Below are 27,934 nucleotides of genomic sequence, written 5' to 3'. Positions count from 1 at the left end.
GGTAAGAGAACATTATAGAAATCACATCTTTATGACTTCCCTCACTCCAAATCACGTAAAATCTTCACAGAGGTCTGCTGTACTGTTCGTAGATCTCACTCTGCATGTAAAACTGGCCCCAAAACCCTAGACCACCACCAAATCATCACCTCAAGATACTAGCTGGCCCTCCTATAGGAGTATAAATAGTTGACTACTATGTGTGCCACCTCATAGGCCCTCTCTCTCTCTCTTTCTCCCTCTCTTTATTTCTCCCCTTCTCTCTCTCCCTCTCCTCTCCCCCTCCCCCCTCCATGCCCAAAACAGAGTTTGTGATATTTATTGCAAATTGCATTTCAGCTTATCGCATAGCTTAATGCCCCTCATTTTCATTGATCCTTCCTCAATCCTGCCCCTTTGAATAAATTTTACAAATTTGCATTCGTGCCGTGTGTTGCGATAACTATCTCATGTGTTATGATGTGCATTACCGCCATAACACATTTTGATAAATGACCCTCTTAGTTGCAAGGATGAAGGTGTTCTTATAGTACATGCATTATTTTTCTAAAAGAAACTACCTGGGTACTTTTGTTTTGAAAAATAACACATAGGGTGTGTTCTAAAAGCACCCATGTACTTTACACCTCCTATTATATGTGGGTGACTGAGTAAGGATAAAATGGTATGTGCCCTTTTGAAAATGTTAAATATAGGTGCTGTTTTACTCCTCCAACCTGCACACACCCAAGGGAATGTTGTCTTTTTTGCTGTGGCTAAAAGTATGTGCACTGTGGAATTCTGTGTAAACTTTAGCCAGGCAGAAGAGGCCATTTTTTACAGACATGGCAATCTTGGCATATTAATCTATTTTAATGTGCCAAGATTGCTTTGAAAATTGTCCTCCCATTCTTGGCATAAAATTAAGGGGCCCTAAAAAAAACAAACAACCAGTTGAGGTTAAATATTGTAAATATTTCTCACATTTAATAAACCTAAAGTGTATGACAGTGGCATAATATTTGTCTCATGTACAGGTTTGTGGGTGACAATGAAGCTTCTTCCAGGAGATATTCACCAGATTCGAAAGGAGTTTCCCCATTTAGTGGACAGGTCCACAGCAGTTGCTCGGAAAATGGGATTTCCTGAAATTATTATGCCTGGTAAATGTTATTAATGGAATAATATAGCCAAGAAAAGGCACAAGGTTTATAGTAACAGTCAAGTGATGATGAGTAGGAATTGTATTAAAATTAATTGAAAGCCACTTGTTTGCAAAACAGTTTCCTATTGTTAACACAGTAGGAGACCATATGATGTGGCTAATGACTAGAGACCTTTGTTTTCAATTTTTATTTTCCATGAGAATTTATACTGGTTCAATGTATTTTATTTATTTATTTATATTCCACTTATAGTAAGTTTGTTATGCTTAGTGGATCACAATTATAACATATATACATTAACCTTAAAAGCAAAAATATGTTGAAATTTCAATCATGTTACTACATTTCATTTGAGAAAGCTTCTAAAAACAATAGACATTTTACTTTTACCCTTTAAAAAAAAAAAAAATCAGTTTATTGTAACCAAATGGCAGAAAATCAGTGGAAAAATGACTCTCTTTTTCTCCCCAATGATTTTCTCCTGTTTTTGTTGACTATAATAGACATTGATAAATTCTTGGGGAAAATAAAATAAAAACTGAAAATGAAGGTCCCTACTAATGACTAACCCAAGACCATGGGAAGAAAAGAGGAATTTATCTGTCATGACTTATGAGTGTGGTCCTTTGTACCTTTTTTTTCACTAAGGAATCTATATACTAAAAATTTGTGCTAAAAATTATTTTTGGTGCTTGAATTAAAAATTTAGAGGTCTATATTAAGCTGCTAGGTGACTGACAAATTTAACCGGATGCTCATCAGCACAACAGCACTGCTGAATATATTCAACAGCATGACCACAGTCAGTAGCATAAGTTGGGAACTTTTGTTTTCAGATTTTATTTTAATTTACCTGGGAATTTTAATGTTATAAAAAAAAATCCTTGGAAAAATAACTTATTTTTCTCCTTTGTGTTATAACAGTCATTTTGCATGGATTATTTTATTATAACATTGAAATTCCCAGGTAAAATAAAATAAAAACTGAAAAAGACGGTCCCTAAGTGTATGTTGTCCAGAGTTAAATTGGAGATAGCCAGAAAACGTATCCAACTAAACTCCACCCAGAAATGCCCCGGTACACCTCTAAGTTATGTAGCTAAGTTTTATGCAGCTTACTACGCTGCATAACTGAGAGAGTCAGCCAGAGGGAATTTTTAAATCCTGCCATTTGACTAGCTAATTCCAAACTTAACCAAACAAATCTTTTGAATATTGACCTCTTCATATGCATGCTAAAATGACACTCGTTGGGCATGCAATACATTTTTTATCAAACCTGCAAAAACATTGTCCTCACAGCTCTTACATGCAATTAGCATGCATGCTTACACTATAAGTTTTATGTGATATAATCATTCGTGAAGTGCTCCATGTTAACTGGCCCAAAGTTAAAGGCCCAGTTAGCACAAGGAATTTCATCCTCTTTGGATTCTTGCTGAGGGTTCTGGGGCCACCCCTGGACACAGATCAAGGGGTTTGAGAATGAAATCTCTTATGCTAACCATCATTTTAAATTTGGGCCATTTAGCAACGCTTTCCCTGCATGCTAAAACTTTGTCTGTTTTAATTAGAAGGAAGTATTGGAGTGTTGGTACTAAAATGGAGCTCTGTTTTCTGTTGGCTGCATATTTCTAATAATGAAGAGCTTGAAAGTACAGTGAAGTTTTGTTGTGTATATTGCAACCTTTTAATCATTGCTTTGTAAATGTGTTCCTTCTCTAGGTGATGTTCGAAATGATATCTATGTAACATTAGTGCAGGGAGACTATGACAGAGGCAGCAAAACGACAGCCAAAAATGTAGAAGTTACTGTATCCGTTTATGATGAAGATGGCAAGAGATTAGAGGTATTTCTTGTTGTGTGGTTAAATCAAATGTCATTGTTCCTAGCTGATCTTTTAGTTTTATCTTAGAAGCACTATTTTTGTGGTATTTAGATAAGTTTTTCGAATAAGGCTTCTAGTTTTTTATGAGAAACATTTTCCCTTTTTGTGTATGTGTGTGTGTGGCCACAAAGCCTTCAAATGTTAGATTCATAGGACATCATCTAAACTTTCATAAGTTCAGACCCTTCTTTTATGTTGTTTTAATGGAGATACATTTCCATAAATAAAAACAAAACAGGAGCTACTGTATTAGTTTCTCTACCAATTGTGTATGCCAAATCCTCTTTGTGTGGCTTGACCATTAATCTTGATGTGATACCTCCACTGTGGTGGGCTTAAAATGTTTGCTAGGGGTGTGCATTCATTTTCGCTGTATTGGCGATCCGCGACGTATAATACACTATTCGTAGTATTCGTGGGGAAGCGAAACGTATCGCGATTCCCCACGAATACACAAATCTTCCCCGAATTATACGGCCGCCTAAATAAAAACTTAAACCCCCCCCACCCTCCTGAACCCCCCAAGACTTACTAAAACTCCCTGGTGGTCCAGTGGGGGTTCCGGGAGCCATCCCCTGCACTCACACCCTCGCTGCCGGTTTCATCATGGTGCCGATAGCCTTTGTCACAGGGGCTACCGGTGCCATTGGTCAGCCCCTGTCACATGGCCATCGGTGCCATCTTGTGCTCCTACCATGTGACAGGGGCTGACCAATGGCACCGGTAGCCCCTGTGACATAGTATGGGCAAAGGCTATCTGCGCCATTTTGAGTACTGGCATCGGACGGCCGGAGTGCAGGAGGTCACTCTGGGACCCCCGTTGGACCCCCAGGGACTTTTGGCCAGCTTGGGGGGCCTCCTGACCCCCACAAGACTTGCCAAAAGTCCAGCGGGGGTCCGGGAGCGACCTCCTGCACGCCGGCCGTCCGATGCCAGTACTCAAAATGGCGCCGATAGCCTTTGGCCATACTATGTCACAGGGGCTACCGGTGCCATTGGTCAGCCCCTGTCACATGGTAGGAGCACAAGATGGCGCCGATGGCATCGGGGCGCCATACGGCCGAATGCAACGTATCTGCTCCCTGACGAATCCAAATCACGAATGCAACGAATGGCGTCCCTCTGCACATCCCTAATGTTTGCCCTGTATTACAGCTCACTATTCTTTTGGTCAGATTATTAAGGACTTGATTTACAAAGACTTTTGTCCTGTTCTCTATGGGTATTGGGGGAAAATGTGATAAATTCAACCTTAAATCAGATTAGACATTAGATTTTTTTCTTCTATACTAACATCTGTTTTAAAATGAATTATTATTTAGATTTTAAAAACTACAATGTGCTTTCTTCACATTATCAGATATGTCTAGGTTATATGTGCATCAAAATGCGTGTGTGTTTAGTATATTTGATTTCTCTCCTTTAAAAGAATGTGATTTTTCCTGGTGCCGGTGATGAAGCCATTTCGGAGTACAAGTCAGTTATATACTATCAAGTGAAACAACCTCGCTGGTTTGAGACTGTGAAGGTATTCATGACATTTAAATCATATTTATTTAAATGTAGATTTTTGTTAAATTTGTAAGTTTTCTAGCAGTGTGCTTAAACAGCATATCTAAGGAACTCAAGATAAAGCCAGGTGGCGTCCCCTAGTCCTTCAGTGTCTTTGTGCTTCAGGTTTGGCATTGAAAGCCAAACATAATGTGCTATACAGTTGGGTGACATCATCTAATGGTGCCAATCTGGATTGTGCTCTAATAAATCTTAGAAAAATCTAGAAGTCTTTTCTGAGGGTTTTTTTCTCTTCCACTGGAGCAAAAGGACCCATTACTCTTTTTTCTGAAGTTGCCTGTATTTTTCATTTCTCATAGTTTTTTTTTTTAATCTCATCTGTTTCTTCTATTCTTGTTTTTGTATTTTATCGCCTCAAAATAACAATTTTAGACTAGTTTGTTAATTGTCTTTGTCATGTCAGATAAGAGGCCTTTCAAATGTTGTCCCAAGTATGACTTCAAGATTTTGAGTTTAGATTTCTACAACTGCTTGTGCTGACTTGGTCTGTCTTATGACTGCTAATTGCTCAGTGTGTGGCCATATGTGTCTGTGGGCCCTTACCTACAAGGATCTTAAAATTAAGTATTACTTACATTTGCTGATACCTGAGACTAAAAAGAGCAAAAAATCTGAGAGACCAGTACCTCAGTCCTCTAAATCAGAGTCCTCTCATGTTTGGGGTGCCATATCTCTCCCAGTGTTAAGGGGAAAGACAACACTTCCTTTTCAGCATGGATGTAACACAGCACTGCTTCGGAAAGTTCCTGCACTGAGACTCCTCTGGCACTGAAGATGTTAGTTCTTGCACTAGATGTGGGTGGCGTTATCATGGTACTCTCAAGAAAATTCACAGCAGATCGTGCATCAGCCCGCAAATCAGTCAGTACCAAAATTTGAATGGTGCAGTCAGACATTTTAGAGAGATTATCAGACAAACCTAGAGCCCCCATCTCTTCTGCAGGTATATTCTATCAATACTAATCCTGGAGTCTGACTCTTCATCAATAGTAGTTCCATCTCCTTCTCCAAAGCTTCATATGACTGGAATTTGTTCACAGCTATTTTGAAAATATTCCTTCAACTTCACCCCTTCCATCTCAACTAGATTCTATTCTGGAGACCTTCACTGACAAGTTAGACTCTGTTTTCCATCCCACGTTTCCAATTAGGCAGGAAATGACATAGGAATTCTTGAGGCTCTTCTTTCTTAGGGGACAGACAAACTTCAGTGGAGCCTGCTATTGTCCTCTCTAACTCCCAGGTTGAATCCCTGGAAGATTCCTAGTTTTCTTATTCTTTCCCATGTCGTTCTGACAATGAATCTATGTGCCTACTTGCCTGAACCAGACAGGAGCATATTCCCACCAGAGGATATGACATATCCATTTCTCCAAAAGATGGTTGATTCTATCCCCTTTGCCATTTAAGAAGAAATTGCACTCAAGGAAGGCATATTTGGAGTCTTAAAATACACGCAGTCTCCAAAACAGGTTATAGCAGTTTCCGTTCACAAGGTTCTCTTGGAGCTGCAGACCAGAATGTGGCAACTTTCTAGTAGCCAGAAAGCTAGACCTTAAATAAATGTCCAAGCCTGTTTAGGACATAATAAGGTTCAACTTCCCATGAATTGGTGGTGGTGAAGTCTGCCCTAAAAAAGGCTAAGCATTAAAAATCACACTCATGTACCAGACGAGGATGCCAAGCAATTAGATATGATAGCTAAGATGATGATTCAGTCATCCATGCTTATCTCCAGGATTTCAAATGGTTTAATATATGTACATCGTAATCAAAGAGTTGAAGGATGCCTCCTCTCAATCTCTGGCGGACTCTCAAGGTTTATTCATTCCACATCTGAATGATATGGAAGAGTGTGCAAATTATCCAGTTCGCTGAGCATATGTTGTCTTTGACATAGCTACAGTGTCGTCAATCTCATTAGGAGCCAGAAAATTGTTTGCTTAAAGCATCAGGTCTCAAAGACAATGTAGATGAAAATCCTGCAGATCATACATGTTCAGGAGATAATTTCTTTGGAGACAAAGTCAAAGAGACAGGATACTTGATTTGCAAATGCTGTCAGAAGCCACTACTGATAATTGGCCTCAGACTAGGAGTTATCAATTTCAGCTATTAAAGGAAGCAATTTCACTACTCATGCTATTACCTTTGTCAAATGCTGTGGCTAAAACTGCAACAGCAGTACTGACAATAAAGGGAAATAATACATGAGGAATATGCCTCGGTCTAGGTCTAGTCAACCTTCTGTTCAAAAGCCCACATTACCTTTTGACTATCACTCACTCCCTTTCCCTCAGGCTTTTTCAGAAGTCCTTCCAATGGGAGGAGGACTTCAGTTCTTTAGTCTTCAATGGGACTTCATCACTTCAGATCAGACTGCACTGAAGTTTATCAGCAAAGATTATTGCCTACATTTTCTTTCCTTGCCATTCTACAAATTGATTGTGTTTGAAGTCTTTAGCTGCACAAATGGTCTCTGGATGATGATATAGCTCAATGTCTCTTTCATCTCTGTGGATCTCCATTGATAGATCTTTTTGCAGTGGTATTCATCTGCAAGTTACCTCTCTACTACTTAAAAAGACCAGCAGTCAACTGTTCAGCAAAGGATGCATTCTTCATCAAGTGGACTTGGGGGCTCTTCTGCACTCTTCCTCCTATTCCGCTTATAGCTAGAACCATCCTCAAGATGAGAAGGGACAAAGCTCAGATGATCTATATAGCCCCCTTCAGCCTTATCCGATAAAATTTCTTTGGCTTCAACACCTTTCTGTTTGGCATTAAATCTGACTAGAATCATCACTAACTCTGATCCATTCGGTTCAACAGGACACTTCTCCATTCAAGTCTTTCATCTCTGGTTCTTATGGGTAGATATTGAAAGCTAGTTAGTTTTCAATTTGAACTTGCTTCTGAATATTTTCAGAGTCATCTTGGCAACTATAAACCCTCTACTGGAAAATGTTGCAATTTCAAATGGAAGAGAGATCCTATTTGTGAAAAAAGAAGAAAGGGAATCCATTCCTATTCAACCTCAGTGGTACCTTTAATACCTCTTCAATGTTAAATTCTGTTTTATTTTTACTATTTTAGCCTGTTTAAATTTTATGATAATATTGATGCATTGTGCTGATCTCTTGTTTTAAATATGCTTGTACTCTGCTTAGCATGGTTCAGTATAGGGGATAATAAGTTCTGTGATAAAATAAAGAATACTCCCTCTGTTAGCCTTTCATAAGCATTCTAGGGAATTACCAGTGTGTCAAAGTTCAATAGTTGCTAGATATTTACAGGGCATCCTTCACTTTTGCCCACCAGCAAAGGATCCTTCTGCTCATTTGGATTTAAACGTTTTGATACAACTCATGAAGCCTATCTTCCAGCCCTTGGCTACTGTATACTTAAATTTTCTCTCCTGGAAAGTATGATTACTAGCATGGAGAGTAAGTGAAATGCATGTTCTGGTAACAATCCATTCCTACACGCAAACTTTCCAATGCTGAGAATTTACCCAAAAATTCTACTTAAGGTGGTTTGTCAAATCTATTTGAGTCAGTCCATTCTTTTACTAACTTTCTTTCCAAAACCACATGCTACAAAAGCTGAATAATTGTATACCTGGTATGTAGAAGAGTTCTGTTTGGACAGAACTAAGCCTTTTAGAAAATCTTCACAGTTAATGTTCTTTAAACCAATCAAGCAATTTTTCTCAGTTACCAAATAGACTGTTCTCATGGATCTCTGACTGTATTTTGTATTATTCCAATTTAGGCTATCAGATTAAAGTACATCAGGTTAGAGCTACTGCAGTTTCACCAGTACAATTTCCATTCAAGAAATTTGAAAGTTGGCTACTTGGTTTTCTGTTCACACTTTTACTAAGCATTGCTGCTTCAAAGAAGCTTCTTGAAGTGATACTCATTTTGATCAGGAAGGGCTAAACCTTTTGTTGAACTGGATACTTCTTCTTCCACTGCCTTTTAAAACTATGGTTTGCATCTTCAATCAAAAGAATCTATCAAAGTTTACTTCCATTGTAATTCTTACCTTGGTAGTCCCCACTTGTATAGCAGATTGTCCTATTTTTTTTTACCTGTAACAGGAATTCTCTGAGAGAGTAGGACAAATCAGTGACACAATCCCACCCTTGTCCCGTACAGTTGAAGTATGATTTGTAAGGAAACTGGGGAGACAGGCACAGGTCAGCTGCGTGGGAACACTCATGTGGGCATAGAGAAGACTTCTAGTTCTTACTGAGCTCTGTGAATGTATTTTCTGGGTTGGCGCAATTAGATGATGCTGCCCCACTTGTGTAACTGATTTGTGCTGCTGTTTAAGGAAAGCACCCTGCCACTGGTAATCAACTTGGTTTACTTTCCCTGTACGTACTCAGGTCAGTTCAGACTCCTGGGTTTTTTTCTCCTTTCTGGCAGATAGAGACAGAAAAGGTTTCGCAGACACGGCCTCTTAACATGTTGTGCCATCTGCAGTCCCTCAGTATTTCTCTGTCTCCAGCAGATGGGGGAGGTGCAAAACCTGCTGTTCTGTTCCTGAGTTTAAAAAATAAATATATAAAAGAGGAGCAGAAAGGACAGCAGGGGAGGTGATCTCTTACCAGCTCTGTCCCCAGCAGATTCAAGCCCTGATGGAGCCTGGGGAGCCCAGGAGGGGCAGTCTGAGAAGGAACCAGATCTTCTGGAGGGGGATTCTCCTAGTCCTGCTCCCTTTTCTCTGGAGTTTATTCTCATGCATGAAGCCTTTATGGGGCAGAGGACTGCGGGGTGCCCCCCACCCATGCGAACATTTTCAGAAGCTCTGTCCAAGAAGAGATGTAAGTTTTCGGGGGGGGGGGGGGGAGGGCACAAGGATTCAGAGAGTCCTCGGCCCAATGGTACCAGGGGCTGCCAATGAAGGTTCCTTCGAGGAGTCTGATCGTGGGTTGCCATCTGGGGACGGTTTTCCTGACTCTAGTCCACCCAGGAATGGGCAGGATCCGGAGAGGAATTGGAGGAAGGTCCCATCTTTGGAGGAAGATGATCCCAAAGTAGTTTGCCTATTTCAAAAGGAGGAACTGGTACCCATGATTCTGCATGTCCTGGTGGAGTTAGGGATAACGGTTCCATAGGAGGAGTCGGACCAGGACTCAGTGGATCCGGTCATAGCTGGCTTATGCTGTCCAGTCAGAACTTTCCCTTTTCATAAGTCAGTAAAACAGTTGGTGGTCAGGGAGTGGGATACTCCGAGATTGACCTTAAGGTTAGCAGAGCCATGGATAAGCTCTAACCCTTTCCGAATACACTCTGGAGCTCTTAAGGGTTCCAAGGTTGGATGCCTCTGTCTTGGCACTTACAGCACCACCATTCCATTAGCTGGCGTGGCAGCTCTGAAGGATTTGTAGGACAGGAAGCTCGAGGTGCACCTTAAGAAGATTTTTGAGGTGTCTGCTCTGGGCATCTTTGCTGCAGTGTGCAGCAGTTTTATGCTTCTTGCTAGCTTGAGATGGGTGCAGCAGTAACAAGGTTACAGGGATTCTAAATAGGCGGAATGCTTGGAGGCTACGTTCGCTTATGGGGCCGATGCCTTGTATGACCTCATTCACACTTCTTCCAGGGTGGTGATGTCCGCGGTCTCGGCTAGGAGGCTCCTTTGGTTACAGAATTGGTCAGCGGATGTTTCATCGAAGGCTTAGTTGGGAGCTTTGCCTTTTAAGGGCATGTTCCTTTTTGGAGAAGACTTGGAGCAGCTGATAAAGCAACTGGGAGACAAAGTGCACAAGCTACTGGAGGACAAGCCCAAAGAGTCAAAAGGATTTCTTCCTCTGCCCTCTCAATTTTGGGGGCAGAGGTGTTTCCGTCAGAACAGTGCTCTGGACGCTGGCCAGGGGCAGACCTCGGGGAGATCACAGTCCTGGAACCAGTTATTTCATGGATGTAAGCTGAACAGAGAGGGGTCCGGCGAAGGGAGTGGCGGAGCCAAGCCCGCACAGTGAGGCAAGACCAGCCCACTCCTCAATCCCAGTCATGAGGGGTTGTTTGATTTAATTTTATGAGACGTGGGTCAAAATCATGTCGGACCAGTGGGTTCTAAGCGTCATAGGACAAGGTTATGCTTTTAGAATTTGCTCGGTTGCTAGGAAGCCTGTTCATTGTATCTCCTTATGCTTCGGCAGAAAAGAAGCTGATCGTGCAGCAGACCATCCAACGACTGCAAATGCTGGGAGCCATTGTTCCCATTCCCCAGGAGTAGCAAGGGATGGGATGTTATTCCATTTATTTTGTGGTACCAAAAAAAGTGAACATAGCTCTCAAAATACCTCTGTTCCAGATGAAGATTCTGAGGTCTGTCATAGCAGTGGTACGAAGCGGTGAGTTTTTGGCTTCATTGGATCTAATATAAGTATACCTCCTACACATAAGGATCCACCCGGACCATCAGAAGTATCTCCGGTTTATGATTCTCGGGAGACATTTTCAATTTTGCGCTTTCCCATTCGGGCTAGCAATGGCCCCGAGGACCTTCACCAAGGTGATGGTGGTGGTGGTGGTGGCAGCCCTCAGAAAGGAGGGGGTGCTGGTTCATCCATTTCTGGATGACTGGCTCATCCAAGCAAAGTTGGTGGACCTTTGCAGGCAGACGGTGAAAGTGGTGTTGCACATTTGTGATCCTTGGGCTAGATGAAGAATCTGTCAAAGAGCCATCTTTCTCTGCAGGTTCTGGAGTTCTTGGGCACGCGCTTTGGTACCTGAGTGGGGAAAGTATTTCTCACGGAGGAGTGGATTATCAAGCTACAGACTCAAGTTCGGAACCTATTGGAGGCCCAAGTTCCTAGGGTCTGGGATTATTGCAGGTCCCCTGTTCCATGGCACCTACCCTGGAGCTGGTCCCATGGGCCTTTGTTCATATGAGACCTCTACAGAATGTGTTACTATCCTGGTGGGATCCGATGTCAGAGCAGTTTCATCTTCCACTACTGCTTACAGAGTCAGCCAGGTCCAGTCTTTCATGGTGGCTTGGTCGGGACCATTTGTGCCGCGGCGTGGATTGGAGGTGCCACATTGGATGGGAGTGATTACCGAAGTCAGTCTCTCCGGTTGGGGAGCTGTGCAGTTCCAGTTGGTGCAAGGCCAATGGTCAATGGAGGAAGTGTCCTGGTCCATCAATCGTTTAGAGACTAGAGCAGTGTGGTTGGCTTTGCAGAGGTTTCTATCTCTTTTGTGCAACCATCCTATCAGAATCCTGTCAGACAATGCAACGATGGTGGCCTACTTCAGCCACCAGAGTGGTACCAAGAGTCAAATGGTTGCTCAGGAAGCAGAGATGCTGATGTACTGGGTGGAGCAGAATCTGGCCTTGATAGCGGCTTCTCAAAATGTAGGTTCTGACAACGTGGAAGCAGATTTTCTCAGCTGACAGCAATTGGATCCTGGAGAATGGGAGCTATCTGAGGAAGCAATGGGTCGCATTACTTGCAGATGGGGCATTCCTCATATGGATCTGATGGCAACTCAGGGGAATGGCAAGGCACTGCAATTCTTCAGTTGCAGGAGAGAGAGTGGAATGGAAGGGGTCAATGCCCTTGTTCTTCCTTGGCCGCATGACGTTCTGCTCTACATGTTTCCGCCATGGCCTCTGATGGGCAAGGTTGTGAGGAGAATAGAGATCCATCCAGGAAAAGTGATTTTTGTGGCACCAGATTGGCCATGGAGACCTTGTTTTGCAGATTTGGTCAATCTAGCAGTGGCCAGCCTGTTAAGACTGAGCCATCTGCCAAATCTGCTATGTCAGGGCCCCAAATTTTCAGATCAAGGGGATTGCTTTTGTCTAGTGGCTTGGCGTTTGAAAGGAGGCGATTAAGGAAGAAAGGATACCCCGAGAATGTTGTTTCTACTCTGTTGCAGGCTCGAAAGACTTCCACTTCCTTGGTGTATGTCCAGGTTTGGAGGATCTTTGAGTTTTGGTGTATGGAGCAAGGGGTTGATCCTCAGCTAGTGTTGGTGGTGCAGATCCTGGCTTTTTTGCAGAGAGGCCTAACGTAAGGTTTGTCCTTTAGTTCCCTGAGAGTACATGTCAGCCCTGGGTTGTTTACTAGGCAAGATTCATTGAACAACCCTAGCTGCGCATCTGGATGTGGTACATTTCCTCCAAGGGGCGAAGCACTTGTGCCCCTCTGTTCATAAGGTGTGCCCTTCTTGGAGCCTTAACTTGGTCCTCAAGGGCATGTGTGCAGCGCCATTTGAGCCTCTTAAAAGAGCCACCATGAAAGATCTCACTTTGAAGGTGGTTTTCTTGGTGGCGATTTGTTCATCTAGAAGGGGGTCAGAACTTCAAGCCCTGTCGTGCAGAAAACCTTTTTTGCAGATTTCGGATTCCGGAGTCTCTTTGCGGGTGGTTCCTTCTTTTTTGCCGAAGGTGGTTTGGCATTCCACCTAAGTCAAGTCAGTGGAGCTTCCAGCTTTTTCAAATCTGGAGGTTGGTGCGCCTGATAACAAAAGAATTAAGATGTCTGGATGTCAGAAGGGCTTTGTTGTGGTATCTAGAGGTCACTAACAGTCTCAGATTTTTGGATCACCTTTTTGTGCTATGGAGTGGTGCGAAAAAGGATCAGAAGGCATCAAAAGCCATGATTGTGCGTTGGTTGAAGGAGGCTATTGGTCCCGCATAAATCTGTTGCGGTCGTCCTATCCTGGAGGGGTTAAGGACTCATTCTACCTGGTCCCAGATGGCCTTCTGGGCAGAATATCGGCTAGTGTCACCGCATGAGATTTGCAGAGTGGCTACTTGGAAGTCTTTACATACCTTTGCCAGACACTACCAATTGGATGTTGGCAATTTCGGAGCAAGTGTACTTCGAGCACGACTCTTGCAGTCCCACCCAGATTAGGGAAGCTTTGGTACATCCCAGGAGTCTGGACGGATCAGAGTACATACAGGGAAAGGAAAATTTGGTGCTTACCTGCTAATTTTCATTCCTGTAGTACCACAGATCAGTCTAGAGTCCCACCCGGTGGGGGAGAGGAGATTTGAAGAGTCCGCTCAATCTGTTTACTATAATAATTCTAAAGAATGGCACAGGTTTCTGGTTAGTCCTTACAATTAACATTCCAAATTTGGTTATAGTTATCAATTATACATTTTCCTCTTTCCTCAGCTCGTTTGGGGGATATTATAGTATTGGTTTATTAGAAGGACTGCAGGTGGCACACCAGGTTAAGAGGCAGTGTCTGCAAAACTTTCACTGTTCTCCATCTGCTGAAAGGGAGGCAAAACCCAGGAGTCTGGACTGATCTGTGGTACTTCAGGAATGAAAATTAGGTAAGGTCCAATTTTCCTTTGTAATCGTTTGTTGCATTTGCTCATTAATAAATTAAATTCTTGCTTTTTATGTTACTTTTTTTTTACTTAAGGTTGCAATCCCTATTGAGGATGTGAATCGTAGTCACTTAAGATTCACTTTTCGGCACAGATCATCTCAGGATTGTAAGTATTTTCAGTTTAATGATCTCATATTATTGCTTTATGGTGAAATCAATTAATCCTATTAAGACTTTTCTCATGTTTTGTAAGATGTCATGCTTTTTGATGATATTTGCTTTCTATGGGGCTTATTTACTATAATGCAATAAAAGTGCACTTTAACGTATTTTTAATGCATGTTACCATCCTGTGGCAAACATGGGATTAACTAAAGGTGTTAAGCCGTTAGAGGCCAATTGTCGGTGTTTCCATGCCTAACTTTGGGAGTTAGGTTCTTAAATTGGTTCTTTTGAAAATTTACTAGTTTTGCCAGGCTCCTAAATTTTGGACTGTAAAAGATGGGTGGCTTAAGGGTGGAGCTAGGCATTAGGCACCTATTTAGGAGCATAAATATGGTTAAATGAATAGCAGGCTTAAATTTAGGAGCCTAATTTTTAGGCTCCTAAATTTGTGAATTCTCAGCTGAAAATAGGTGCCTAACTAACCGGATCGTTCATAGACATGCGTTAGAGCTCTAATGCATGCGATAAGGACCTAATGCATGTGATAAATTTCAAAATGTGTGTTAGTATGCAAATTTTACATTTAGTATGCAAGTGGGAGGAGTTGGAAGAGTTTATGGAAATGAGGGTCTGCTAGCACAGAATTGCCATAGTGTGAGTTACTCTAACGCAGGATTTAACGTCATAAATAACTACACCTTTTTTCTGTACATTCTAACCGTATTAGCCTCTTGTTGCCAGGGAAGATGTTTTTATCACACTGGGGGTAGGGGGTGGGGAGGGAGAGTAAGATCAGATGAGTATCACCAATCTTAGGGTTATGTGTCTCTCTTAGGATTGCAGACCAGAGTAGGAAATTGTAGGAGAGAGAGTCAAGAGTATAGGCAGGTGTGTTAGCTTACTAATGCTTTTGAGGAAATTTATTTACAACTCTTGAGATGTAATTAGCTTTGTAAGGCTTAACATGGATTGTGGTGATTATCATGATCCGCATTAAGCCATTTTAATATTAATGAACTGCATTCATGCAACACAATTCAGTATTTGATTGACATAAAATTTTCATTTTATTGGAAACGCTTAAGTAGATATTACTGATAATGTACATTAATGCATTTTTAACATGCATTCAACACTGAATTTAGAATTTAAAGTTCATTTATATCTAACCACTACTTTACAGAAAATACACTTCCCACTGATTTGTGTTTGTCATTTGTTTGTCTTTACTAGATTGTAAGCTCTATTGAGGAAGGACAGTGCTATTTATCTAGTAGCGCTTTATAAAATAAATAGTAGTAGTACCAGTAGTTACACATTAATAATCCTCGTTATTGTAAATAAGTCAGTTAAATGTCTGTTCATCACTCACCAACTCGCTGATTCAGTAAAGTCCGTGGGAGAGTGGACGAACGCCCGCTCTCCCAGTGCGCGCACAGGCCACTCGCCTTGAGGCATAAGTATACTGTTAATGTGGATGAATGTGACATTTATTGGAGATCATAATACACACAAAAGTTTGGGGTAGATTTTATAAATTTACGCGTGCGCGTACTTTTGTTCGTGCACCAGGCGTGAACAAAAGTACCCTGGATTTTATAAGATACGTGCGTATCTTATAAAATCCGGGGTTGGCGCGCGCAAGGGGGTGCACAGTTGTGCAACCTGCGTGCGCCGAGTCCGGCGCGCGCTGCCTGTTCCCTCCGCCTCACCTTCCCCTCCCTCCCCCTACTTAACCCACCCCCCGGCCCTATCTAAACCCCCCCCCACCTTTGTTGGCAGATTTACGCCTGCTGGAAGCAGCGTAAATCTGCACGCGCCAGCGGACTGCTGACGCGCCATCACCCGACCCGGGGGCTGGTCCAGAGGCCTCGACCACGCCCCCGGGCCGGCGCCACACCCCGGACCCGCCCCGAACTGCCCCTGACCCCGGACACGCCCCCTCCCACCCCTTTTACGAAGCCCCGGGACTTAACGCACGTCCTGGGCCTATGTGCGCACCGGCGGCCTATGCAAAATAGGCGCGCCGGTACGCGAGTGCCCTGCGCTCGTAAATCCGGCCAGATTTATGCACGCAGAGCTTTTAAAATCTGGCCCTTTGTGTTTATAAAGGGTAATTTTCAAACTGTGTGTGGATATATGTGGATAATTTTCATGCGATAATTTTCAGGGGGCAAAGTACATGGGCACAAAATACATACAGACTTTGCACCAATGCGAGCAGTTAAAAAATTACCCCCATGTTTGGGTTGACTTGTCCGAAATGAGGGTGATTTTAAAAGCCATTTCTGCTGATAAAGCAGTGCTTTACCAACAGAAGTAGGCTTTCAGAAAATTACCCTCCATCTATGCAGGTAAAAATTTGTACGTAGATCCACCTCATGCACCTGTAATAGGGAGGCATTCCTGGGGGTGGGGTTGGAAAAGAGTTTGAACTTACGTGCACACTTTTGAGTTTATGAAGGTATACAAATAACTTGCCATTTCCCTTATGCAGCCTGTCTTAAAATTACCCTTCATGTGTGCAACCTACATTAGAGCAAATTTTTAGCTATAAAGTTTGGAATATTAGATGCTCGTAACATAACACTGGTGAGTCTAAGCAAACAAGACATGTATTTATTTAAGCCTCTTATAGACCTGACAAGCTAGGATGTCCAAAGCAGTGTACAGTGTCAGAGTTGACAGCAGTGCTAGTAGCTTATGCAACCAGTGATACCGTCTGAGCGATGCTGGATGCATCTGGAGCCAGATGCAAGATCTGAGCTCCTGGTTGCTTTTAATGGTTTGGGGTGGGACAGGATGGGAAGAATTGACTTAGCAATGGTTGGAAGGAAGAGGGGTACCCAACTGCTGCAGCCCTTACATTTTTTGTTTTTTGATTTTTTGGGGAAGGGGAAGAAGGCTTTTTAGGCCTAGAGGCCCACAACTTTAATAATTATTTTGGAGGGCTCAAGGATCTTTGACTGGACTGGGTAGCAAGGGATCAGGTCATGCCCACTCTGAGGATGGTTTTTGCTCTGTAATGACTGCTTAGCTGGCAATATTCTTTGAATATTACTGGTTAAGATAGTTATCGGAGTTAGCTGAATAAGTTATTCTGCTATGTCAGCTGTACCCCAAAACACCCCTGTTTTAGTCACGGTATTTAAGAGTTGGTATTTAACTTGATAGCTTAAGTTATTTGGGTGAAATGCCTTTGAATATTGATTTCACTGTTTGTGCTAATGTTTGAGAGCAAAGATGCCTTAATACTGAATGCATATTAATACTGTAACTTTTTTGCTTTGGTCTTAATGTAGCATTAGTTGGGACCTTCATTTTTAGTTTTTAGTTGTTTATTTTGCTCAGGAATTTATCAGGTTTTATTATGATGAACACAAAAACAAGAGAAAATCAGTTGAAAAAAGGAACTAATTTTTCTGGGTAAATATTGGAATTTATTTAGATGGATGGAAGCCAGGATAATAAAACATTATCAGAATCTCTCACCCACCCACTCAGCAGCATCACCATCTCTACTCAGATGCTCTGCCTAACATGCCTCTATATCTCTGTAACCCCCCCCCCGCCCCCACCATTTCCCCTCCACACACACTGAAACAGCATTCATCCTTACCAGTGGTGGCTCCAGGCTTCTTCTCTCTGCCTCAGCAGAATGCTTTTATGCAGGGCCAGGAAGCCTGCTGGAAAGTGCTTCTGATGGATGGGGAATGCTTGAATTGCATTCATGGCACCAGAGACCAGAAACTTTCTTTGCTTGGGGGGTGAGGAGGTGGGACTTGAAACAGCATTGGTGGCACTGGGGAGTGAGTGCTTTCACAGGTGGAGGGTGGAACTGGAACACATCATGCACTTTGGCCCACTCTGTCTTCTAGCAGTGACTGGAGGCCTTTGAAACACTGCATCTGCCGTTTGGGAGAAGTTGTTTAATCAGTCTAAAATGCAGGTGAATATCAGTTTAAACAGAATGTCACATTTGGGGAAAATCTGAGAATTTAGGGGTGAAAATCATTTTAAATTGAAAACGAAGGACTCTAATCATTAGTTATACTCTTTAATATTTTAGGAGAATTGGACTTTGTGTTACTGCATTCTTTTTTTAAAGATGTTTTAGTCTAATAGGTTTGATATTGTTTAGCGAACGCTTTTTTTTTTTTTATTTACCCTCTCATTGCATTTTATTGTAATTTATATACAGAAATTTTAGGACCATGTCTGTGTATTTATTGTCTTGGTTATATAATGATGCAATATTTTTAATGAAATATTTTACAGTGCCTTGAGCTCATTGGAAAAGTGGTTTTAAATTTAAATAAAATAAAAGAATCTCTTAAAACATTTTGTGTTTTTTGATTTTATGAATGCATCATGTTACAAAGCTGACAAATAATTTTTTATATGCTTTCTTTTCTGAACAGCAAAAGATAAGTCTGAAAAAATATTTGCGTTAGCCTTTGTAAAACTAATGAGATATGATGGAACAACTTTAAGGGATGGAGAACATGATCTTATAGTGTACAAGGTACAGTATTTTTCAATGATCTGTGTAATAAAAGCTGATTTGCTTGCAATACTTTTCAGGGCAACCAAACTTTAAATGAACATTTGTCACATATTTAATTATTATGAACAAAATAGTACTGGGACGGTATCAGATCTGTATAACTATAAATGTTTATCCTAGATAACATATGGCGACCAAACATTTTTGAATAGAGGGATGTAGTAGAATGTGCTATATATGGTGATGAAATAATTTTCATTAATTATACATTCTTGTGTAAAATTGATAAAGGAGATTAAAAACAAAAAAATGTGTTCAAGGTGAAATAGAAATGGATTCTGAAGGCATGAGTGTACAATACATTGAAAATAAGTAATGGATTTTAGCATATTCGCTGTCAATCAGAGAATTTAATTTTAGCAATGCTCAGGCAGTGCTAATGCACATCCTATAAACACACTTGAATAATTAAGTTAATGGAGTTGATGGACATATATACCGTGGGCCTGATTTTCAAACGCATTTATATGCATTAAACATGATTTTATGTATGTAAATAGGCTTTTGGAATATTTTCCCGGGGATATATGCCTAAAAGTATGTGTAGAAGCGATTCCGTGTGTACTTTTACAGTCACTGAAAAGAGGCATTCTGGGAGTGGAGTTGGCAATGATAGTATTTACATGCATAAATTTGATTTTCAAAAATATGTACATAAATCTACTTGTACAAATTTACACCTGCTAACTAGCAAGTGTAATTGTGTGTGTATGTTGCACTGCATTCTGCACATATATGCTAACTTTTAAAGTAGACTTATACAGACAAGTCTGCTTTAAAATTTTGGTCTGCAGTCTGCGTGTACTTTCTACTTGCAGACTTTAGTTCTGCAGTTTTATAAAAATAGAACCTCTGTACACAAAGCAAGCTTCTGCAAATATGAGCTGCCTGTTTTGATGCTTTAAGCATTTTCATGACAAATTACTCTTGATGAATTGCTGTAGTTGTCTTGCCAGCCTATTCACTTTCTGAGATGGGCAATTGCTCCTGTTAAGCATTGCCCATAAACTGCCCCCTTGAGACAGCGTTTCTGTGAAACATGACTCGTGTGGGGGACGGGACCTTGTTCCCCTGTGTTATCTTCTGGCAAACTTAGTTCGCTGTAATGACTATTCTAAAGCTGAAATAATGCAGCCTTGTGAATAAAGATTTATTGACTGAGCTCATTATAGTCTGGTGGACTATACCTTTTTTTTACCTGAGAATATAACATGACTTTTTATAGATTAATTTGGTATATAACTCTTTGACTTTATTTTATTTATGCGCTATTGTTTTCTTATATGTTTTCTTGTATGTTATATTGACTTTGTATCTAAATTTAATCCGCTGAGCTTGGTGGATCAGAGGGCTATAAATTGCTTAAATAAATAGAGATCTTAGCCAAAAGATGACAATGTCCTTTTGAATACTTAACAATCTTATGTAGTATTGAAAAAGTGGGGAACTCCTCTGTTGCTGCTGCATATGTGTGGGCAGGGATCAGAGTTGGCAAGGCTACATTTTAATGATGAAGTATGAGTGAGCACTGAGAGACTTCAAAAGAAATAATTCCTCTCCTATTTTTTTTGCCCGTTTTAATTCTAAATTATATATCCTATGTTTATGTTTTATCTTGTTCCTTATTTTGGTTATTTGTGCATATCAATAAGTTTCTGTCAAAAAAAGTTGGAACAGAGTTTTTGCTGTATTATTGGTGCAGTAATAGGATAACTAAAGTTAAAAAAAAAAAGCCTTTTCCTGGGGAAAAATATTTTTCTGAATGTATAAATGTCCATTAGATAATGATCCAGTCTCAGTCTTATTATATTTATTTTGTAGTTTAGACCTTTTTAGTATGCCAAGGTGCATGTTGATAAAGAATAATACTGATTAATACTCATAGCCATGGCTAAATGAGTGGTGGTCCTGAGGGTACTAGATACTGATATTCCACAGAGACTTTTCAGAATACAAAAATGAACATTTAGTGCATGTTCTAAGCTAAGGAACTTTCCATCACATTCTTGTAACATCATAAGAGGATATGTCTTAGATTTAGAACACTTACTAAAAAGCGACCCCCTTCAAACTCCATTAATGGAACTCCTGCTTTAGTATTATCACTGGGTAGACTTACAAAGATTAATTATACCCAAGACAAGTACCACCTTTTTCCACATGACCAAACATTTTTGATCACTTGATGTACCTTGTGTCTTGAGTTAATTACTTATTGTATTCTACTGATAAATCTGTGTTCACCTCCTATAGTGCTGCATGATAAATTATCTTCCTGAAATGCATTCTACTACAGGCAGAAGCAAAGAAACTTGAAGATGCTTCAACATATTTGAGTCTACCATCCACAAAAATAGAACTGGAAGAAAAGGGGCATTCTGCAACTGGGAAGAGCATGCAGAACCTTGGCAGCTGCACTATCAGCAAAGATTCTTTCCAGATTTCCACTCTTGTTTGTTCAACCAAACTTACGCAGAATGGTAAGCTATCACAGGAAACCATTTTCTCTTCTATATTAAAACTGATTGGAATCAATGATAAAAATATTTAAGAAAAAATACAATTTAAAGGCATTTTTGCATGACTTGGCTAATGTAAGAGAAATAGGGGTAAGCATTCATTTGAAACAAATGGATAAAATGCAACAAATAAGACCATTTTTGTTTCATTTGTGGACCCCCCCAAAATAAAAGGAGGGTGCCCATGAATTAAACAAAAATTTATTTCATTCATTTGGTTCCGATTCAAGTCTATGGCCCATTAAAAAGTGCTGCAATGAGAATAATAAGTATAGCAACCAAGAAATTCATGAGTGAGGTAGTAACCAGGACAGAGCTGAGGCAGGAGAAGAGGGCAAGTAGACAGGATGGAGGACTAATCAATGTGAAGCTACCCTGCTCCTGACTATACACCTTGGGGGTCTTGCTACCACTCAGTCTTGCTGCTATACCCTTATGCTATACTGACTGTCTGCCTAGTTACCCCTGAAACTACATTAGGGGGTCTTGCTGCTGTTCTGCCTATCTGCCATGACCTAGATATACCACTTTGGTGGACTAGTTGCCACTCTGCCTAGTGGCCTTCCCTTGATGTACCACCTTGGGAGCTTTGCCTCCACTGTATCTAGCTGCCATGCCTCTGATGCTACACCTTGGGAGTTTTGATGCCTTCTTGTTGGCTACTTGGATCTCAGCCTAGTTCTTTCACTTGAAAAGTCATGGGATAGGGGCCAATGTCCTTTTATGGATTGCAAGCTGGTTAAAAGACAGGAAACAGAGAGAGTAGGATTAAATGTTCTGTTTTCACAGTGGAAAAAGGTAAACAGTAGAGTGCTTCAGGGATATGTACTTGGACCAGTGCTTTTTAATATATTTATAAATGATCTGGAAAGGGGTACGACGAGTAAGGTGATAAAATATGCAGATGACACAAAATTATGCAGCGTAGTTAAATCTCAAGTGGATTGTGATAAATTGCAGGAGGACATTGCGAGCCTGGAAGATTGGGCTTTCCAGATGGCGGATGAAATTTAATGTGGATAAGTGCAAAGTGATGCATATAGGAAAAAATAACCCTTGCTGTAGTTATATAATGTTAGGTTCTGTCTTAGGAGTTGCCACCCAGGAAAGAGTTCTAGGTGTCATAGTGGATAATACATCGAAATCGTCAGCTCAGTGTGCTGTGGCGATCAAAAAAGCAAACAGAATGGTAGGAATTATTAAGAAGGCAATGGCAAGTAAAACGACGGATGTCATAATGCCTCTGTATTGCTCCATGGCGAGACCGCATCTTGAATACTGTGTGCAATTCTAGTCACTGCATCTCAAAAAGATATAGTTGCACTGGAGAAAGTGCAGAGAAGGGCGACCAAAATGATAAGGGGCATGGAATGGCTGCCCTATGAGGAAAGGCCTAGGAAGTTAGGGCTGTTCAGTACAGAGAAGAGGCAACTGAGGGAGGATATGATAGATTTCTACAAAATCATGAAAGGTCTTGAACAAGTTAATGTAAATCGGTTATTTACTCTCTCAGATAATAGGACTAGGGGACACTCCATGAAGTTAGCAAGTAGCTCATTTAAAACAAATATAAGAAAATTATTTTTCACCCAGCACACAGTTAATCTCTAGAATTCATTGCCAGAGAATGTGCTTACAGCAGTTAGTGTAACTGGCTTTAAAAAATGTTGGATAAGTTCCCAGAGGAAAAATCCATAAACTGCTATTAATTAATAAGCAATAGTAGCTTGAGATTTATTTAATGTTTGGGTACTTGCCAGGTACTTGTGATTTAGATTGGACACTGTTGGAAACAGGATACTGGGCTTGATGGACCCTTGGTCTGACCCAGTATGGCATATCTTATGTACCCTACACTTTCTTTGCTATACTAGAGTGTTTTGTCCCCAAAATAAAACATGTAAAAAAATAAAATAAAATACAAGTAAATGATGGCAAAAAAGATCCAGGTGATCTATCCAGTCTGCCCAGCAAGTTTATTTGTATTTTATTTTGTATAATTTTTCATTCCTTAGGGTAGTAACTGCTGTTTTATTCAGGTTACCTCAATTAACATGGGTTACCTCTTTCCTTCAGCTCCAACCTTTTGCCGCTAGGGATCCCATGTACTGATCCCATGCTACCCTCCAGTCTTCAGAGAAAGGTAATCCCAGAAACTGTAATACAGGGACACATCATTGGGAGCTCAGTATGAAGCTGGAAGGGAGCAAGATGTTACTAGAAAGACACAGAGAGGATACTTCCTTCTTTTCTGACTTGGGGAAAAAGTTCTAGAAAAATTATTTCTCAGAAAGAAGCAAAGAAATTCAACAGAAAATTCAGCTGAGAATTCTCCTGTTTATGTTCAAAGTGCCAGTATTATCACACACATGGGAGAAGAGGAAAAGGAGCCTGTAACTCGGAAATCACAGCAGAGATATGATACTGAAGACAAGACAATATACATATATATAGGCTAGAGTAAAATCGTCAAAAGGAAGAATTCCAGGCACAACAGAAAACATGCACAGAAAAGAGACCATTCACATATTTTGAATGTGGAAAAGATTTCAGTAGGAAGAGAGAACTGTTATATTACTTGAAAATCAACAAAGGGAAGTGACTGTGTTCAGCTACAGAATACATGAAGAGCTTTGTCTTTAATGCAAACCTCCAAATTACAGGAAAGATTATGACAAAAGTTTAGATCAAAAAGATTTCACAAGAAACCCAAATTTTCACCCAGCAGCAAGATAAATTTGAAATAGAGAATGTAGTAAAAGCTTATGTCACAAAAATGATACTAATGACATATAATTCTCTTGTACTAAATCTGACAAGTGGCAAGTGTGTCAACAGGAAGACAGACATCTCCCATGCCACTCTGCTTGCTTGCTGTACTCCTTATTCTGCACCTTTGTAGTCTGACTTCCACTCAGCATTTCTGTCATATCCTCACTTCGAGGGTCTTTCTATTACTCTGCCTTGCTGTCATACCCTAGAAAATACACCTTGGTGTATTCTTGTACTGCTCATGGCACCTTGGTGTGTTGATGCCACTCTTTGTGCTGCTTTGTCCCTTTATCGGGGTTTTGGTTTTTTTTCCTAATACCTTTGTTCCCCCTTCATGGTTCCTTAAGATATTGATAGCACTCTTGGTGCCATGTTGCCTCTCATACTGCCTTTGAGGGTTCATGCCACTATTAGATCCTCTTTTGAAGCCTTGGTGTGTTCTCCTAGTCTTGCTGCTTCTCTTACAGTGCCTTCGTAAATTGCTGCCATTGCTTTGTCCCTTTATGGTACCTTATGCTATTCTTGTCACTTTTGGTGCCACTTTTCCATTGTCTCGGTGCCTTGGAGTTCTTTCGCCTTCTGATTATGTCTTCCCAAAAGTTTAATTTGAATAGATGAGAAAACCCCAATTTTGGAGCCCATAATAGGCTGCAGTACTTCCCCCATTGACTTTAATAGTAAACAAACAAAATGAATAAACAATTTTTTTTTCATTTGAAACAAGCCAAACAAATGGATGTGACCTATGAAATGAATTAGCAAATCGTAAAGAAAATTTTGCCTCTGTACTTGCTAATGAGAAAATCATATTGCACATGATACCAGCTTCTCTTCTGAAGTGATGCTTAAAAATATGCAAAGTTAAGAAAAAAAAGTTATGAACAAATTCAGTGAATCATAGCAAACTCTACCAATTTCTAATTTGCAGGTTTGTAGTTTTCCTTTAAAATGTCACAATTGGTATTGAAATCCCATGACAGATTGCTAGAAAACTTGCTGATTTGATTAAATCCATCATAGACTATTTGGTCAGGCATTATGAATTTTTCTATCAACTGACCAATTTTAAAGAAAAATAGCCAATGAACCTTTTTCTCTGAATTGCTATAAATTCATTAAATTTCTGCAAGACGAAACCAGACTGAAAATCACCTAGTATATTTCCATGTCTGATTATTCAAATATTATTAGAGAATTTGTCTCTTATGTCTCTGATGGTGCTGAGTAATTTTGATATGGCCATTTCAAATTTTAAAAAAGCAAAGTTATATGCATTAAAGTGGACACTTCTTCATCCATCAAGATAAAATGGGGAATCTGTTTTTAGTTAGTGTAATAGGGTCAAAGTAAAAAAAACCAAAACATTTAATTGTTTTTTTGAACCTGGATAAGAACATAAGAATTTGCCACACTGGGTCCATCAAGCCCATTCTCAGAGGACAAGCAGGATGGTGGTAGTCATGCATAGGTGACATCATCAGACGGAGCCCCAATGCGGAAAAATTATAGTTTCTAGAACTTTGACTAGGCACACTGAGCATGCCCAGCATGCCCTATACCAAGCGGCCACATGGGGTCCCTCTCTAGTCTCTCTTTTTCCATGGAGCTGTAAGCATCTTGGTGTGAGTGAGATCACTTTGGCTGTTTTTTGGCCTTCTGGAAAACTTTGTTTTTCGTGCATTTTTTGTGAGTTTTTTCTTGTTGTTCAATCTTCGGGTCCCTCTCAGTGCCTTCCCGTAGCATCTCCTAGTCAGGGTTTTCAGTGATTTGGGTAAGTTTCCTTTCACGATCGATTCCCCCGTGGCTGCAGTGCATTGGTGCCTCTGGCCATCGCCACACCACCGCCATCGCCTTCTGTTAGTGTTCCCTTTGTTTCATCCATCATAGCCATGTCCGGTTTTTGGCGATGCGCGGTGCTAGAAGACCATGTCTATTATGGATCTGCATGCAATGTATCTTCTGCATGACTTCCGGGTTTGTCACATATGAACCTATATGACCCTGAGGGCAAAATATTCTCGGACTCATTCCTCTGTGTCCCCGGGGAAGGACTCTAGAGCGATTGACGCTCTTGAGAGGAAGGTATTTCAAGGCACCATCCTTATTACACACATTGCTGCCTACCATCTCTACAGGAGCCAGTACTTGAGGGACATCTGGAAGCTTGTGGAGGAGGTGACTGAGCAGCTGCCACAACAGCAGCAAGATACCCTCATGTCGCTGGTGCATAAGGGACTGGATTTCAGAAAACATGACATCTGTGCGACCTACAATGTTTTCGAGACAATATTGAGAGTCTCTGATGCGGGAATGATCTCCGACCAGAGGGTACAGGAATGATTTGCCAACATGCCGTGTACTGGATAGAATCTCTTTGGAGATAGGGTAAGGATTGCTGTGGCCCAACTTCGGGACCCGTCCTTCTCATCCAGGAGGCTGGCGAGACCAGGGCCAAGGAAGTCTTTCTTTGGCCAAAGGAAGTACTTTCCTCCACCATCTCACTCTCATCAACATCATCAGGGCTTCCCTGGTCAACTCAGGCAGCAGAGAGCCCCAAAACCCCAGCCAGCTCCTCAGTCAACACTGTATTTCTCTTTCCTTATTACAGTTCCATGAAAACCGACATGATGTACATACGAATGCCAGTATATAAAAACCTTTAAATAATAAGTAAATAGAGACAGGGTTTGGATTGGGCCGTAGGGAGTGTAAGCCAGTTGCCTGCACCTGGGACGATGGACTCTTAAGTCAGGAGAAGGCTGCAGTTCTTTGCAAATCAGTAGCCCAGTATAACCTCAGACCAGTGGGTTCTGTCCATCTTCCATCAGGGGTACCAATTGAACTTATTGGGTGTCTCGTCAAATTGCCCTCCGTGCCTATTTTGAGGGCCAATAGCATATCAGGAGGTACTACAAGCAGAGCTTTCCTCTCTCTTGATGGCCAGATCAGTGAAGCCCATACCACAAGGGCTTCACCGCTTCAGAGGGTGGGGATTCTACTCCAGGTACTTCCTGATTCCAAAGAGCACAGGAGAACTCTGTTCCATCCTAGACCTAAGGGCGTTGAACAAGTTTCTTAAAAAAAAAAAAAAAAAAGGTTCAAGATGGTTTCCCTGGGCACCTTGATTCCTCTTTTGCAAAAGGAGGACTAGCTATGCTCCCTCAATCTAATGGATGCATACACCGATATCGAGATCTTCCCTGCTCACTGGAATATCTCTGATTTGTGGTGGGAAACATCACTTCCAGTACCAGATGTTGCCGTTTGGGCTCGCATTAGCCTCATGGGTCTTCACAAAATGCCAAGCTGTGGTGGCAGCACACCTTCGCAGGCTGGGAGTGCCTGTTTTCCTATATCTGGGCGATTGCTGCTCAAGAGCATGAGTCAGGCAGGGGCCGTCAGGTCCATGTGTTTTAGCATCCAGGTGTTGGCATCACTAGGGTTCGTTCTCAACCACCCAAATTCCCATCTCAGTCTGTCACTTCAATTGGAATTTATGGAATCATTGCTAGACATGGTTTAGAACAAGGCCTTCCTGCCTCGCCAGAGAGCAGTCACCTTGATGACCATTGCAGGAGAGATCCAACAGAGCCAGAAGGTATCAGCTTGGCACATGTTGAGTTTGTTGGACCATATGGCCGCAACTGTTTGTCTCACTCCCTTGACACGTTTACACATGCACAGAGCCCAATAGACCCTGAGGTCGCAGTGGTACCAGGCCACTCAGAGCCTCCAGGATTGCATTTGAGTTACCCTATCTCTCTGGGATTCATTGTCCTGGTGGCAGGTACCTTCAAATCTGGAACAGGAGATCTTGTTTCGAAGTCCCCGTACCCAAATTGTCCTAACCATGAATGCATCCACCCTGGGGTGGGGAGCTCATGTGGATGGACTCAGCACTCAGGGTTTCTGGTCCACCCAGGAAGGCTCTTGTCAAATCAACTTTTTGGAGCTTGGGAAGTCAGGTGTGTAATATGGGCTTTTAGAGATC

General features: G+C 41.3%; 1 protein-coding gene across 5 annotated transcripts in view; it reads left to right on the top strand.

Annotated features, from left to right (window-relative positions):
• The window catches only part of DOCK1 (dedicator of cytokinesis 1), a 1,428,876-nt gene that overhangs the window by 224,848 nt on the left and 1,176,094 nt on the right, over positions 1-27,934 (top strand). For all 5 annotated transcript variants that reach the window (XM_029610025.1, XM_029610029.1, XM_029610028.1 and 2 more), the window contains exons 13-18: positions 1,017-1,142; positions 2,871-2,995; positions 4,464-4,562; positions 14,014-14,086; positions 18,507-18,610; positions 20,949-21,132. In XM_029610025.1, coding sequence (XP_029465885.1) covers positions 1,017-1,142; positions 2,871-2,995; positions 4,464-4,562; positions 14,014-14,086; positions 18,507-18,610; positions 20,949-21,132 — 711 coding nt within the window. The remainder of the gene's footprint in view (positions 1-1,016; positions 1,143-2,870; positions 2,996-4,463; positions 4,563-14,013; positions 14,087-18,506; positions 18,611-20,948; positions 21,133-27,934) is intronic.

Source organism: Rhinatrema bivittatum, chromosome 7 (assembly GCF_901001135.1).
Source record: "Rhinatrema bivittatum chromosome 7, aRhiBiv1.1, whole genome shotgun sequence".
Lineage (NCBI taxonomy): Eukaryota > Metazoa > Chordata > Amphibia > Gymnophiona > Rhinatrematidae > Rhinatrema > Rhinatrema bivittatum.
Note: the sequence above shows the minus strand (reverse complement) of the source record. Positions and strands in the feature narration are given on the sequence as shown.